The 17,545-nt window shown below is 41.8% G+C and overlaps 1 protein-coding gene and 1 long non-coding RNA gene across 4 annotated transcripts in view; one reads left to right on the top strand and one right to left on the bottom strand.

Moving 5' to 3' along the window:
* LOC149468620 (uncharacterized) overlaps positions 1 to 17,545 on the top strand; it is a 348,733-nt gene that overhangs the window by 48,337 nt on the left and 282,851 nt on the right. The window lies entirely within an intron of this gene.
* Positions 1 to 17,545, bottom strand: part of SKAP2 (src kinase associated phosphoprotein 2) — a 344,778-nt gene that overhangs the window by 259,665 nt on the left and 67,568 nt on the right. For all 3 annotated transcript variants that reach the window (XM_089669915.1, XM_089669914.1, XM_089669913.1), the window contains exon 3: positions 16,743 to 16,768. In XM_089669915.1, the coding sequence (XP_089526041.1) occupies positions 16,743 to 16,768 (26 nt within the window). The remainder of the gene's footprint in view (positions 1 to 16,742; positions 16,769 to 17,545) is intronic.

Genomic DNA, 17,545 nt, shown 5'->3' with positions numbered 1-17,545 from the left:
CTCTCTCTATCCAGATAGGGGTTTGTGTTGTTCTGATTGTGCATATACGCCCTTGAGTAAGTACAGGAGTATGATTGAAGTGTTTTGTTTTTTGTAACACTGGACATTGATTGTATTTTGCTAATTTCTGTACCACCTGCTATGGAAATTGGCTACTATGATGTGAGCTGGTTGTTTATATGCTAAACAATTCAATAAACCATTCTCTGTTAAAAAAAAATAAATAAAAAAATAATAATAATTCTTGGACTTTGCATTTTCACATGTTAACAGAACTAAAAAAGACCAGCTATGGTATAGTCACTGGTGGTCTTTTGCCCCACAGCGATGCCAAGATAGGAAACATAAGTACTGATCAAGAATTCATTGTTGTCCGTTTCATGATTCCACTGGGTCAGCCAGGATGGCTGTAGGGGAGAAGAGAGAGCGCTCAACAATGTCTGGGAATGTCTGGGAACAGTGGCGTCACCCATAGGCTCTCGTAACTCATCCATGGTCGACGGTCGCACCTCTCCCCTGCAGCCACTGCTGACTGGCAAAAGGGAGCAGGATCATGTAACCAGACCAGATCAGGCTGAAAATAGGTAAGTATATAAATTTTGCTTACACAGATTAGTCAGCATTGGTGTTAAGAGCAGGAAAGGGCAGTTTTAAGACTAGTTAGGTTTAGCTTGGAATTCTACTTTAAAGTTTTACAAAGCAGTGGGTCCTAATTATACTGATCCCAGAGTTCTAAGAGAGCTTTGAGGTACTGTTGTTGGGCCATTAAAGTGGTAGTAAACCACAAAAAAATCAAAAAAATCTTCTCCCTGCAAGTTAAGAGCATAATGTGCTAGTATGCATCGCATACTAGAACTTTATGAAAGACTTACCTGAAAATGAAGCCCTCCAGCAGAGCGCTGTCACCATCTTCACCCGGTCTTCCTTCCATGTTTGCGAGCTGCGACCATCTGATTGGCTGAGTCTCGATGTCATCACTCTCGTGCATGCATGCAGGAGTTTTGGCCATGGCACAACTCTCTCAATGGACAGCATGCCATCCATTGAGAGCGCAGTGAGCATGCGCCGCTGACATCACTAATGCTTCTATAGTAAATATCTCCTAAATGGTGCACGTATAGGAGGTATTTACAGTACCTACAGGTAAGCCTTATTAAAGGCTTACCTGTATGTAAAAGATACAAAATTGGGTTTACTTCCACTTTAACTGATCATTTTCATCAACCTCATCCAACAGGAGAAGTTCCTCATCACTAGAAGACAGCTAATATTGTACCTATCCACAAGAAGGGTACCACATGCAGCCTACACACCTCCACCTCTGTAAGCACCATACCATCTCCTAACTCCTGTGTACAGCCAGATCAAAAGGAAGCAGAGCCTGTCATCATGGTAACCTGGCTACAACCATTGGGTTGCCTGACTGCAGGAATGTGCCCCAGCTCAGGTTTTAAATGCCTGATCAAGGGAGCTGGTAGTGTGCAGTATCCCTCTGCTGTGATGACACTGCCGGTGTGGACCAGTGCTGTGACCAGGCCCTTCAACACCCCCAGGATCCTGTGATGCCCCAACGGAAGCCCCATGATACCCTTCCCCCACAAAGATGATGATACCTATGTGTACTTTTGCTGAAGCCAAGCCAGACAGGCCCTCCACCCCCAGATCCCAATGACGCCCCAACACAGGCTCTCTACTTCCCTGGATGCCTCTTTTTACTGTCTGACCCTGCTGCCGTGTAAACCTGCTGCCTGTGTGCACTTCATGCTGTGTTCCCATCCCATAACATGCTAATGCTACCTGTGTAAACCTAAGTTGAGGCCAGGTCACACTGGGACCCTGTAATATGCTTCTCTATAAAAACATTCATGCTGTCCTGCCTGTGCTACCTGTGTGGATTTGAGCTTAGGCCAGGCCACAAAATGAACCTGTGATCTGCTGACCTGTGAGTACCTTCCTTCTTTCTCTCCTCTTGCAATGTTCTAGATGGATACTGAGAGGCCAGTCCACTCAAGGACCCTATGATCTGTTGCCCTGGGTGTACCTGCCTGCTGTGTCTCCCTTTCTGTTATGTGCAGCCTGTGTGCACTCAATGTTGCGGCCAGGTGCACAGGACCTGCCCCCTGCCTTCCCAGACCGAAAATAATTCTGTACCTTCCCTACTGTCCCTTGCTGTGGACAGACCTTTGCCTTTGCCCCTGGACTCAATCCTTCCTTTATTCTGTTGCTGTCTGTCCCTTGCTGTGCCCAAATTATTGTCCAATGCCCATGGATGTAACTCTCGCTGTACCAGATCGCTGCCCTGTGTCCCCCCTAGACCTTTTTCCTTGTTGTAACAAACCTCTGCCTGTGACCCCACCGAATTAAGCCTAGCTGCACCTCTGACTGACTGCTTTCACTATGACTCTGGGCTTATCCTTGCCGTTCCACAGTGCTGCTTTGGACCCCAGGACTTACTATTTGCTGCACTGTTTTGCTACGCTGGTCCTATCCTTTGTTGTGTCTATTCATTTACTGCCCATGATCATGCTACCTATCCCTAACTGTACCTTTGACTTGCTACCCTGCACTTACCCTTTTGCCAAGATCCCTGCCTGTTTAACCTTTAACCACTTGCCTACCAGGCACTTATACCCCCTTCCTTACCAGGCCAATTTTCAGCTTTCAGCGCTGCCGCACTTTGATTGACAATTGCGCAGTCATGCAACATTGTACCCATATGAAAATTTGATCATTTTTTTCTCACAAATAGAGCTTTCTTTTGGTGGTATTTAATCGCCACTGGGCGCTTTACTTTTTGCGCTATAAATAAAAAAATGTGCAAAAAATTTGAAAAAAAAAAAAGTTTATTTGTTTCTTTTATAAAATTTTTCAAACAGGTATTTTTTCTCCTTCACTGATGTGCGTTGATGAGGCAGCACTGATGGGCACTGATAGGCGGCACTGATGGGCACTGATAGGCAGCACTAAAGGGCACTGATAGGCAGTACTAATGAGGTGGCACGGATAGGCGGCACTGATAGACAGCACTAATTAGGGGTCACGGATAGGCGGCACTGATATGCAGCACTGATAGGCGGCACTGATAGGTGACACTGATTATGGGTACTGATAGACGGCACTGACTGGCATCACTGCTGGGCACTGACTGGCACAACCCCTGGGCACTGACTGGTGGCACTGACTGGCAGCACTGCTGGGCTGCACTGGTGGGTGGCACTGGTGGGCAGCACTGGTGGGTGGGCACAGGTGGGTGGCACTGGTGGGCACAGGTGGGTGGGCACAGGTGGGTGGCACTGCTGGGCACATGTAGGTGGCACTTCTGGGCACAGGTAGGTGGCACTGCAGAGTGGCACAGGTGGGTGCACTGCTGGGCACAGGTGGGGGCACTGCTGGGTGCACTGCTGGGCACGGGTGGGCGGAGCTAGTGGGCGCACTGCTGGGAGGAACTTGCGGGTGTCATCCCCGCTGTGACAACTGCCGGTTCTCGGCAGTACTTTCCTCACGATCTGACAGCGTGAGGAAAGTGCAGCCGAGAACCGGCACTTGCATTTCCCTGTGATCAGCGTGTCATTGGACACCGCTGATCACGTGGTAAAAGGCCGCTGTGATTGGCCTTTTATCACAACACGTGATCAGCTGTGTCCGTAGGACACAGCGATCACGGAGATCGCCGGGTGCGCGCCCCCTGGGGCGCGCAGGAGAGCGCGTTCTGGGAGGACGTCATATGACGTCCACTCAGAACTGGCCGGCCGCAGTGCAGCCGTCATTCGGCTATCTGCGGTCGGCAGGTAGTTAAAGTATAACTAAAGGCAATTTTTTTCTTTTTAGTTTTGGATAGTATGGAGAGGAACTACAACACCCTTTTAGGTTTTTTTGCTGTCTGTGCTCCATTGGGGAGATTCACTAAAGACATTTTCTACAGATTCTCTAAAAAAAAAAGTTTGCTTATAGTTCTGCTTTAACCACTTCAAGCCCAGACACTTTCACCCCCTTCCAGTCCAGGCCAATTTTCAGCTTCCAGCACTGTTGCACTTTGAAGGACAATTGTGCAGCCATGCAACACTGTACCCAAGTGAAACTTTTATCATTTATTTCACACAAATAGTGCTTTCTTTTGGTGGTATTTAATTTTATTTTTTTTATATAAATGAAAAAATGCTGAGAACTTTGAAAAAAAAAAAAAACATTTTCTTACTTAGCTTTTGTTATAAAATTGTGCAAATACACAATTTTTCTTCATAAATGTAGGCCAAAATGTATTCTGCTACATTTTTTTGGGTAACAATAACCCAAAACAGTGTATATTATTTAGTCTGTGTGAAAGTTATAGAGTCTACAAACTATGGGATATATATCTGAAAATTGATCAGTTGAGACCCTAAAATGCCAGGCACTGGTATGATGTATGGCAGTGATGAATACATTGGTATGAAGTATGGAGGAGATCAGGATGTTGGCATGAGGTATGGTGGTGATCAGGACACTGGTATGGTGGTGATCAGGACACTGGTATGGTGGTGATCAGGACACTGATATGGGGCATAACATTGATCAGGACTCTGGTATGGTGGTGACCAGGACAATGGTATGCTGTATGACAGTGATCCGGACACTGGTATTGGGTATGGCAGTGATCAGGACACTGGTAAGGCATATGGGGTGATCAGAACGATGGTATAGGCTATGGTGGTGATCAGGATGCTGGTATGGCATATGGGGTGATTAGAACATTGGTATGGGTTATGGCAGTGGTCAGAGCTCTGGTATGGTGTATGGCAGTGATAAGGGCACTGGTATGTTGTATTGCAGTGATCAGGGCACTGGTATTGAGTATGGCAGTGATCAGGATGCTGGTATGACATATGATGGTGATCTGGGTGCTGTTATGGCATACGGCGGTGATCATGGCACTGGTACGGGGTACGGTGGTGATCAGAACATTGGTATGGTGTATGGCAGTGTTTTTGTGGGCAGTGGGATGGGTGACAGGGGCTGGCTGCATTTTTTATTAGGATTACACTGGGCCAGTGTTCAGGGACACTGGGGCAGTGATCAGGGACACTAGGGCTGTTTGGCACTGTAATCTGCGAGTGTACAAGCAGCCTAACAGGCTGTTGTAAACTCTCAGGCTGCTGCAGCAGCACTTCTCTCTGCTCTCAGAGTGAGAGCAGAAAGAACAGATCTTTAATTTCACACGGTATTGTTTACTATGTGATTGCTGTGATTGGACACAGCAATCACATGGTACAATAGCATGTGACCACCCGGACAAAGCAGTAATGTGATCCGCTGTGTCTGGGTGACACACGGATCACTGGGCTCCTGAGTGAATGCTCTGTGAGCCATGCAGGTGCTTCCAATGTGGGCTGACATACCGGTACATTAGCCCGCATTGGCACTACTTCCCATCCGCCGTGTATAGGTAATGGGTGGACAGGAAGCAGTTAACAAAGAACCTCTTTAGTCAAGAGTCCAACAAAAAGTCCATCCTGAAAGCCCTGGAGAATGAAGAGGTAGAAGATCGGGGCTGCTAAAAAGTCAAGCCACTATACTGACTGTGTGGGCACTGACAATGCATCACCCTTGGGAGGTAAGTACAGCAGGGACCAGGGGTGTATGGAGGGGGTAGGGTGTTAGTTCACTTTTTTTTTTTTCTAGAGGACAGGACAGGAGGAGTAAACCAGCACTTATACATATCATGTTTACAAATCAGTACATACAATGTATTTAGGAAGGACATGTTACAAAAAGGTGCAGTCCAAACACACAAAAAGCAAAAAATGATGGCCCAAATATAAAAAGCATGTGTGTTTCCAGTAATGAGTATAAACCAATTAGTCTCATTAGTCCCAGGTAAGCAAAATACTGTTAGTCAGTAAGGAAATGTATCTAGTATACTGAAATATAATGAAAATGACGGATCCATTGTAGGCTGTATATAATGGGAGAGTAACTGTATGATGTGTGTACTAAAGCAATATTATTTTCACTTTTTTTCTGAAAAGTGAACTAACACTTTAATGCTATTTCATGAAATTGATGGAAAGTTGGAGAACCTGTACTACATCATCACTTTATCACTTAAACTATTAACGTCAATTTACAAGTTGTCTCAGGAAATGTTTTGCAGGATTTGTCTTCTGGATTCCTCCAGCTGCTTGCCTGCCAATGATTAGCACTGTACAAACAGACACAGCCTGCGCCATACATATGTGCGACATGCATGTTTCTTTGCAGGAGAAGAAATCGTTTGTTTTGCAGAAAGGCAATCTCAAAAGATATCACGCTGTTTACATGAGGAGAGTGAACTGTCAGTACCTCCTCATATTATCAGGTGGTGCTAGAATTCCTTCCATTAAACTTTCTGGAATCTATGGCTGGGAGATGCTAAATAATACTTCATGTTGCAAGATTCTTTGATCACATTCACAGTCTATAATGTTATGCAACACATAAGTATGAAGAAACCATAAACATAATGAATCCTGATATTTGGGGGTTTTCTGATTGCTGTACACTTGAAAGTATTGATGTACTGACATATAACTCGTGCCCTTGAATTAATTGAATTCATATTTGTATACATCTAACTGTCCTTGTTCCTTTGGGACAGACTCAATTTTTGGATGCCAAAATGGATGGGACATTACAAAATGAGCAAAATATGTTGAAATGTCAATATAGTTTTGGTAAATGATATGAGCTCTAATGTCAAAGTTTTGTATTGTTAATGTTGGTGAGTGTCTCGCGTATAAAAATGTAATAGTTTTGTAGGGAGCGTAAGGATTAAGTAATTAAGGTTTTAAGTGTTCTGGTCTCCTCACATCATCCAAAAATATGCTGGTAAATGGATTGGTCTTTCCCTAGTGTGTGTAAAGGTTTGAAAGGGACTAAAGGGGTCGCTATCCCTAGGATCTGTAAATAAATAACTTTAATAGAAGGTGTTGAAAACTGGGTTGCAATTTTTTAAGGCTCAAATTAAACAAATGACATATATATATATATATATATGCAGCCTGTCAGTCGCATTAAAACAGCTGTTTTGTGTTTTATTAACTGTCAGTTCTGCCAACAGATGTTATTTTTCCACTTCCAAAATGCCCAGAAACAGTGGCAGTGACAGTTGGGGTGCCTACAACAGTCAGCTCTTAGTCATATGGTTTAAAGGGTTAGTTCACCTTTACCAAAAAATTACCTATGCAGGCAGCCTAGTCTAAGACATTCCCCGCTGATTCAAACCTGTTTGCATGCGCTCTCTCTCTCTCTCTCTCTCTCTCTCTCTCTCTCTCTCTCTCTCTCAATCTCTCTCAGTAGCTCTTAGCTGAGAGATGCTGCAATGGAGGAGGTGAAGGACCACACATGTGTTGGAGTTGAGCAGTAACAGCTGGGAGTGTCTTAGAAATATCTTAGCAACAAGGCAGGATGGGATGATGCCATCTCTGGTAGTTTTTCGGCCAGGTTTCTGGAGGCACATAAATGGCCTACACCTACAGTATAGAAAGTGCATTATCCAATTTTAGTCAAAGCTGTACAGTTTGTTTTTATCTACAGGTGACCCTTACAAGCAGACGCAGTTTTTTTTAGTAAAGGTGAACTAACCCTTTAAGCCTTTTTCCAAAAAAGACCTATTGCTGTAATTGGTTACAAAGTATTAGCTGGAGTTAGGCTTTAAATGTTTTGTTTTGTCTTTTCATTAAAGTCCATTTAAAACTACATTTCCATCTATGACTACCCTGTCCACAGGGTGACAATGTTACTGTCCAATGTAATAATGTATTGTATTGTATTATAATGTATTATAATATCATGTGATATAATTTAATATTATTATTATTATACAGTATTTATATAGCGCCAAAGGGTATGCTCAGCGCTGTACAATAGCGAGGGGGACAGAACATGAGACAAGACAGTAACAATACAATACACGAGGGGTTCGATATGATTATATTATGGCGGAACTCAGAAAAACAAAAACTGCTTTGTTAATACTGTTAACAAAAGCTGGTTTTGTTATTTGTCTTTTAATGGCCTATTCATTTGATCTTGGTATTCTTGGCTGGTGTTCTTATTTAATGTATAGAAGCCATCCTGATAAAAAAAACACAAAACAGATACTGTCAGCCAACGGAAACTAGATCACAGTAACATGTCTTTGGTAACAATTGGGCTCCACTATAGGTTATGCTTAGTCCAAGCTCATGGGTTTGAGGTATTTTTAGGATGAGCACTACAAAATCATAGTCATTGTTATAGTGAGACTCTCATGGCAGCATATTTAAAGCCCCCATTGTATTTGCTCTACTTGGCCATTTTTCCTGAAAATAACTGTTGCTATGCCACAATGATTATATTTATCATAGGTTGGTTAAATATGCTGCATTCAAATGTTTAGGAAATACCATCCTCACCTGGGGATTCCACAAAGCACTCTAATATCCAGCACCCGCCTCCCCCCCCCCCCATTTTGGTAAGGGTCCCCTATGAGAATTGGACATGTCTTTTCAACTGTAGTTGGCAACAGAGGTCCTGTTCTCTGACTGGAGGTTACTATCTCCAAATAAGATATAAGAATCTCTGTAGTGAGAGGATTAACATGTGGCAAGGGAATGCAGAAGCTGAGAATAGAGCAGACTTAACTCAGAAGTTATGGAATTTGCTGTGGTGTTCAAAGTGTGCTAATCTACTGGGGAAAAAAAGTTACTAGATGGCAGGATTACTTGTTAAGTGTGATTCTCCAATTTCTCCACTTTGTCTACCACTTCTTAATCATTCACTACACTAGTCATCAGGTTGTCAGATTCCTAGGCATCCAGGGAATGAGCTTGGCATGAGGAACAAGGGCAAGCCTACCATTTGTGCATACTGTTCAGCTGCATAAAGGCTTTCAGAGAATTGGGGGCACATTCATAATATCTATCTATACACAGAGAGTAAGCATTTAAGCTTGGACAGTATTTTATTTGAGGGCAGTGGGCAAACATTGCTCTTGCCAAGGGGCTTTTAGATGACTGGGTTAGATATACTAAAACTGGTTCCTTCAGAATCTGGTGCAGCTGTGCATAGTAGCCAATCAGCTTATAACCTCAGCTTGTTCAATTAGGCTTTGGCAATAAAACCTAGCAGCTGATTGGTTTCTATGCAGAAGTGCATCTGATTTTGCACTCTCTAGCTTTAGTAAATAAACCCCATTGTGTCTGACACTGATTAGAAAGCAAAGTTCTGTTCCTCTACCAAGATGGCTGCCTCTGCATGCAGGGTAGAGCAAGAAACTCATAAAATGGTCCTAGAAAAAGTGTCAGCTGCAGAAAGCCTGCAGGAAATAGTGACTAGTCCTTAATCATTTTTAGAGGGTTATATGAGTGACTTGTCTGAAAATAAAACTATAATACCCAAATTCATAAAACTGTATCAGTGTCAAAAGAATGAGTGGATGGTAAAATGATTTAGCAGAGAAGAAAGAAGACAAATCAAGTTGGTGACTTTGCTATCCTACTTAAAAAGGAGTTAAAAGTTATAGTATCAGCGCCACCTGATCTGGATGGTTATGGTCAAGCTGGGAAACTATATCTCTGATCTTGAAAGAGATGCTATGGTCGTGCTTTCTCAGGGGAAGAAGTGATTGACCAGGTTTTCCTGGCTGATACAGACAGCTGTAAAAACCTTAGGGAAGTGGAGAAGAGGCTCTGAAACCCCAGAGATTCTTTGATTACTCTATGTCCTTGTTATTGTAATTATCACATTTTGTGATAAAGGTGTAAATGAAGAGTATCTGAATATTAGGCTGGCTGCTGCTGGCTGCTGTAGGACTTCCATGATCACCTTGGGTTTTAGTAAATACGAGTAATTAGAAATTGAAGTGCCACACCACACAATTTAAGTCCAAACACTAGTTTATTCCAATGTAAAATGTTTGTAAGGCCAACATGTTTAATGGGCTGTGTGTCTGCCCCCTTCATCAGGATTTCATAAATTAAACTGTGTATGTGTATGTAGAAACCATTCTACAATTGGATATTTTTAATATAAATGTGTGCAGCAGTCTGTCAGCAGCTGGTTCCAGTTTTCCTCTTCCAACCATTTACTGTCAGACTGCTGCACAAATTCATATCAATAGTACTCAGGCTATTTTAATATTGAATATTATTTTCAAGTCAGGATGAACCCTGAAATGCGTTAGCTTTGCAAAAATGTTACTACTAAAATAAACTTGTGTTTGGACTTTTTGACATTTCAATTCTTAAACTGGCCATACATTATACAATTTTCTTATTCAATTACCTTTAGATTTGCCTTCAACTATGTAGTGCAAGGGCCTGCCTGACTGCATACAAATTGAAAGTGTTTAGATTTGACCTCATATTATATGGTTTTGGTAAATCTAAAGGAAAATTATACAGGAAAATTGCATAACGTATGGCCAGCCTTAAACACTCTGCTGTAAAAACTTGACACAGGTTCTAATCCTTCCCCATTTTATCTAAAATAAAACATGACTATAGTTCCACTTTAAGGCTGCAGGTGTCTACTTAGCTACTTCATACCATGGTGGCAGGGAAAGCACAGTCTAGCAAAGGATGAGAGAACTCAGTTTTATAACATGCCTTAGGACCATCCACTCAATCGATACAAATATCTCTCAGACTCATGTGTAAAGGATAACCCCTGTAAATGATTTTGCCAGACCAGAGTCTGCAGAAAGATTCTGTGTGAGTCACTTACCAAAGGAGGAAATTCATTACACAAGAATTCCATGTACACAATACAATACTTGTGGTAGGAAATCCTCTCCTTGACTGTTTACTACATACCTATTCATTGTCCATAATACATTTCAGTTATGTAAAGCATACCAGCACTTAGCAGTCTACAAGAAAACTATTTTATTTATAATCTTTATAATGCTCACAAAATATTTGGCAAAAACTCAGATTAGCTGAGGATGGGAGTGGTTGTCCTGTGTAACCCTACGTGATTTATAAAAGCCTTAAGAATAATTCATAATTCAGATTTAGGCGTCTGTTTATGAAACTAAGATCAGCAGCAATCCCGAGGATCGCTGATGATCTCAGTACATTAGTGGTTTATGAAACTGAGATGATTAGCAGAGAACATTTTTTCGACTGATCTCAGCACACAGATAATCTGTCACTGACAGAAACAGAAATAGGCAGTTTATGAAGGAGCGATGTCAGCCCTTCACTGGCGATCTGTGTGAAAATCCTCCTTTCCAGATTCTCCAGTCCAGAGGTGGAGAATCGGGGAGAGAAGAGAGAATCACTGGAGTGATGAGGAGGAAGGTTTTGGACTTTCTTCTTCTTCCTTCAGAGCCTCCAAGGCAATGGGAAAGCCCCCCTGCCTTTCACAGCAACCCAAAACCCTAGAGCAGTTTAGAACTATATATATATATATATATATATATATATATATATATATGTGTGTGTGTTATTTGTGTATATATATTTATTGAGTAGAGCCGCCATCTCAGCAGAGGTAATTTACTGCTGCTTAATAAACTGACGGATTTGTGTTTTATTGATCTCTTGTTACTATAATTTCGCTATATCTCGTGAGATGACAGCAACAGCAGCCATTTTCCAGAGTTCAAAGCATTTTTAGATCACTTCTCTCCTCATTAGGATCTACACAGCTTCATAAACAGCCACTCAGAGAAGAGCTGTCTCCTGTGAGAATGCCAGAGGACTCAGCAGCGGTCATTTACCGCTGCTTGATAAACATAGACCTTAGTTGAAAATTACCACCTAGCCTTCACATTCAAGTAGGGTTGCCACCTCATCCATTTAAAACTGAACACATATTAATTACACAGGTTCTGTGGCTGATTAGGATGGTAATTTAACTCACTTAGTGACACTTATCTGCATTAAATTAGAACCTGTGTAATTAATGTGTTCGGGTTTAAACGGATGAGGTGGCAGTAAATTTGAAAATCTTCATATATTACTTCCAAAGTGCAGGTACCTCATGTTAACTGCAAATATCCTTATTCTTCTCAATTCGTTCCCAATGGAGTTGATTTACTAAAACTGGTGCACTCAGAATCTGGTGCAGCTGTGCATGGTATGCAATCAGCTTCTACGTTCAGCGTGTTCAGTCAAGAATTGACAATTAAATCGTTAAGCTGATTGGTTTCTATGCAAAGGTGCACCAGATTTGCCCTCTCCAGTTTTAGTAAATAATCGCCTGTGTGTCCAGGAAGCCTCTCTGTTCTGGGTGCAAATGCTACATAGACAGTTCTCAACCTCTACAAATACTTACAAATAAGACTCTCTATCTGGGTCTAGGCCCCCTCCCAACATTTAAAAATCCATCATACACTAGTAGATTTTTGAACAAATATTTGTACAAACATTTGTATGAAAATTTCTTATTTGTACATTCAACAACTTAAAGAATGTCATTTGAAAGCTTGAAAAAAAATGTGTGCTTTAAACATTTGAATTTGGAGTGTTTGGACTTTCCTGAATGAAAACCCAAATTCACTATTAGAAATTTGTTTGAGACAAAATTTCCATCCTGTGCTTTTGGATTTTCTTGTCACTGTGGAAATCGAGCCCTGATTTGACCCCAGTAACATGAAAAATGAAGACATATTCTGAAAAGAAAAATGTTCTAAATAAATTCTATTTGTATATGACCAGCTTAAAGTGGTTGTAAAGGTTGGACATTTTTAATGTAATCTATTTCCTGCTTTAAGGTAAAAAAATTCCCTGTATCTGTATTGCCAACTCACCCCCCCCCCCCTCCCTTATATGTACCTGAGCCCAATCTCAATCCAACACTGTGCCGGTCTGCAGCGGCTCTCTCTGATCACAGGGGCAGCAGTGGAAGCCATTGGAATCAAATTCCATGAACAGAGAGCAGGGACACTGTGTCTATGGACACAGGCAATGCAGCTCATGATTGAGCCCACAGGTTGGCCCCTGTAAGAAGTGGCTACCTATGGGGGCGCTCCAAGAAGAGGAGAAGCAGAGAGCACTGTCGGAGGACCTAAGAATCGGAGGTTGGAGGCCGCTCTGTGCAAAACCATTGCACAAAAAATACAAAATCTGAAGCCTTACAATCACTTTAATTTCCAGAGGAGGAAGGACTTAACTCTTGAGTTAGAGCTGAAGTCAAGACCTTTGTAAATCGTAAATTCCTTATGTATACAGATTTTTAACAAAAACCTTTTTAACAAAGTTTTAACAAAGGCTATTTAAAAATGCATCTTTGATCAAAATGTAAAATCATATAATAATTTTTATACTGTATTTCAATTATCTCTAGCCTAATCCTATTAATTTAAACTTTCATGAAGTTTGCAAACTTATTTGAGGATCTACATATATTTCCTGTCTTTGAATTCTATGACATGTATGAGGCACTGCTGTGTCACACATTTCAGAGAGCCTGCATCCTGAACTACAGAGGTGCTGAAAGGAGGAGCTTCAGGAGGCAGAGTCAGTACTGAAATCAATGCTTGCAAGGAGCAAAGTATCATGGGATAGAAATTGAAAGTAAATGACAGAGGAGAAGCTATAAAGCATGCAGGGAATCCAGGAAGTTGTGGAAAGAGATGGCCAGCAGACAGGCAAGACTCACAACGTGAAAGGAGATTTTTCAGTAAGCCTATGTAGGAATGTCAAATATAACGATTGTTTGTGTTGCTATTACAATACTGGTGTTATAAAATGAAAGTGTATGCTGTGCCCATAGATTTCCTTAACATTTCTGCAGTGTTCTTTTAAAACTTATTATAAACCAAAACTAATTTTTCGTTTTGAATAGCATAAGGTACGCTTTCAGTTTTATATATGGGGATTTTTCTTTACTTTTGGTCCCACAAACACAACAGATATTAAGAGGCAATCTAACAGAATAGATTTCACCAGAACAGGTGTCTCCGTTGCACATCACTTCCTGTTAAGGTGACAACTGTAATATTTTGGAATTGCCATTGCTTTCAGTGCCGGTGGCCAGATGTGACCCTTTGCTTACCTTTATCCGGCTCTTGGGGCACTTTTCCTCCCACTGATACAAGACACTATTCCTTTCCTCCAATCAACAAATTGGGCATAATTACTGCTACTGACATCAACAATGAGGCACTATTTCTCCCATTGACACCAACTATGGGGCACTATTCCTCCCACTGATACAATTGATGGGGCACTATTCCTCCCACTGACACCATTGGTGGGGCAGTATTTCCCCCCACTGACACAATAGGAAACCATTCCTCAAACTGACACCAATGATGGGGCACTATTCCTCCCACTGATACAATTGATGGGGCACTATTCCTCCCACTGATACAATTGATGGGGCACTATTCCTCCCACTGATACACATAATGGGGCAATATTCCTCCCACTGACACCATTGATGGGGCAGTATTTCCCCCCACTGACACAATAGGACACCATTCCTCAAACTGACACCAATGATGGGGCTCTATTCCTCCCACTGACACAATTCTGCACTATTCCTCCTGCTGACACCAACAACTGGACACTATTCCTCCCACTTACACCAATGAAGGGGCACTATTCCTCCCCGTAATACCAAAGATATATTGTTTACTCCCACTGATGCCAGGACAATTTCTACTCCCAATGGCCACAGTCCGGCCCCCCAAAAGTCAGATGGACAGTAAACTGGCCCTTTGTTTAAAAAGTTTGGAGACCCCTGCTTTAGATATTCTTTAAATGAGCCTTTAAGTACCTATTAATCAGTAAGTCTATCAGGAAATCCCTAATTGAAAAAAATCAGTCAAAACTCTTTGGTGATGACATTCCTGAAGAATGTGGTTGCTGCATGCAAATACAGAGACATGCAATATCTCTTCTGCAATAAAATACACCCACCTGCCTTCTCGCTGTCTTCTCCAGCATGTAAACTGAGCTACGTATGCGTGCCGGCATGATCCTTGGTGAGCCTGGCAACTAAAGGGAGGAATACACACCTTCACAATCTTCCCAACACTCCCTTGATGGCGCTGGCATCTTCTCCTGCATGCCAAGTTTTGGCCATCTTCATTGGCCGTGCGATGGATGACATCACTCCTGCACATGTGCAGGAGCTAGTCACCCAAGCACACAGGAGCAGCCCGGCCACTGTAAGCTGAGCTGCACGTGCTATGATCAGACAGGTAGTTATGTGTTATTGCAGACGTAATAAAAAGCCTGCCTTCTCACGGTATATCATAGCAGAACTTTAGTTCCGTAGTTCCGCTTTAAGCAAAAAAAAATTCTATAGTCTACCACTGGACACTGGTTAGAAATTATAATCTGATGAATACTTATGATTATTGGTTAAAGTATATCAAAACCCAAATCTGTTTTTTTATTCCTTTGTTTGTTTGTAAGACACCCACTTGGGTTTTCTTCTGCCACCTGTGTCCTTATGAGGAGACTTGCATTCATTTTCTGTTCAGGAAATGAGAGATATCCTCGTTAAAGTGAAGGAAATAGGCAGTTGTCACCATAACAAATGTCGCCAATGGAAAATCTTCCCTCTTATTGCTGTTCAAAATGTGGCGTTTTCCTTCACTTTTAGTTTTGGTTGATGGTTTGTTACATTTTCATCACTTTCCATCTTTCATCATTTTCTAATCAGAGCAGAACAGGACAAATATCACTTTTGTGACATCTGTTCCTGTTCAGGTTTTTTTTTGCATTTACAAACCGCAGCTTTCAAGACCCGTGTTGCATTTATGAACAGCTGGATAAAAAATGGACTTGTGTCCTTTTAGAGCCAGTTGACACCTGAATCGCAGAGGAACGTGGTCCGCGGTCTTGTGGGATTCCTGTAGGATTCATTGTAGTGCGATTTTGCAGCCCATTCATTTGAATGGTCTGCAAATCACACCAGAATGCAGAAGAAGTAGCACATGCACAACTTTTGAAAAACAAACTACACCAAATCGCATGGTACTGCAGACTGGTGCAGGCACTGCATTTGTGATCTGCATTTGGGGTGCCGGTAGCAATGTATTGGCACTCAAAGCAGATCACAAAAGCAGTATATTTTGAACACGGTGCAAGAAACACGCACGAAACACGCCTTTACTACACCGTACCCTGATGTCAACCCGCCTTTACATCAGAATACCTCCAATCTGTCATGTTTAGGTCTTTAAAAAATGTTAAAAGAAGTGGACCATTTCCATTCTTTTCTCCAAAAATGGATGGACTGAGGTAATTGGATGCTAGCCATACAGTGACATGAAGCTTCTGATCAGGTCTACCTGAAAAAACTGAGAGGCAGACATGATTGTACCACCTCTGTGACCTTCTTTGTACATTGCTTCGTAAATTAGAACTTATGGTGGCCACACACATTTCAAAGTTACAATTTGGTAATACTTCAAAAGTTTCATGATGATGATAATTCAATAGTTTCATGGAATGTACAAGAAAAAAATGAACCACATCCTTTAGATCTAAGTTGCAAAGTTTTTAACATTTGTCTTTGTGATTCCAACACACATGGTTTACATCCCCATTGTGATTAAAAACATTTCTTCTGTCTGTTAAGGGTTAATGATCACAAGCAGGAAGTACATTCTTAAAAAAAAAAAAGGAAAGGTCAGTATTAGGCTGCAGTTTCACTCTCTGACAGTAGGGTGTGCTATGATCCTCATTTCTGTACATTCTGCTCTAAAGCCTGGAAAATCTATTAGTCCATAGTAATGGCAGTAAACAGTGACATAGGGATCTAAAGTCACAACACATTACCTTTATCGTTGAAATCTTGCGGGTGGCTAGAAAAAAAAAGAAATAAATACAATAAATGAATGTTTCTTAATCAGGAAAAAGATTGCACTGAAAAAAATAACATTAATACATAGTGTTATCATAACTATAACAGTGTAACAAAATTCAGAGGTTTTCCAAGGAATTGTCACCCAGGGGCGTCCCTAGGGTTGGTGTCACCTGGTGCAATAACACTTGGTGACACCCCCTCCGATGATCCCCGCAGAATGGATTGGATCTGCGGATTGAGCATAATGGATCGGACTCCGATCCATTATGCTCCATTATCCGCAGATCCGATCCATCCTGCGGGGATCGTCAACATACAACCTATACAGGGTGACACCGGACCCGCTCCACGAAAAGGTAAGTTGTAAAGCAAGCTAATGATCCCCGCAGGATGGATCGGATCTGCGGATTGGGGAGCATAATGGATCGGACTCCGATCCGTTATGCTCAATCTGCAGATCCATTCCATCTTGCGGGGATTGTCAGGTTGTTTTACAAATTACCTTTTCGTGGAGCAGGTCTGGTATTACCCAGTGCGGTAGGTGTCACCCAGTGCAGCACGCACCCCTCCGCACCTGCCTTGGGACGCCACTGCTGTCACCTGTACTTTATTAAACAGAAAAATCTGTGATGTTTATTATGAAGAACATTCAAGCAGAATTATAGGCAAAACTTGTTTTTTTCTCAGTTTGGATAGAGTAAGGGAGGGTTATTACCCCTGGCAGTTTATTTATTACCATCGGTGTCCCATTGGGAAGATTTACTTCTAAATTAAG

Source organism: Staurois parvus, unplaced genomic scaffold, assembly GCF_062004578.1.
Source record: "Staurois parvus isolate SC_StPar_1 unplaced genomic scaffold, SC_StPar_1.0 ptg000082l, whole genome shotgun sequence".
NCBI lineage: Eukaryota > Metazoa > Chordata > Amphibia > Anura > Ranidae > Staurois > Staurois parvus.
Note: the sequence above shows the minus strand (reverse complement) of the source record. Positions and strands in the feature narration are given on the sequence as shown.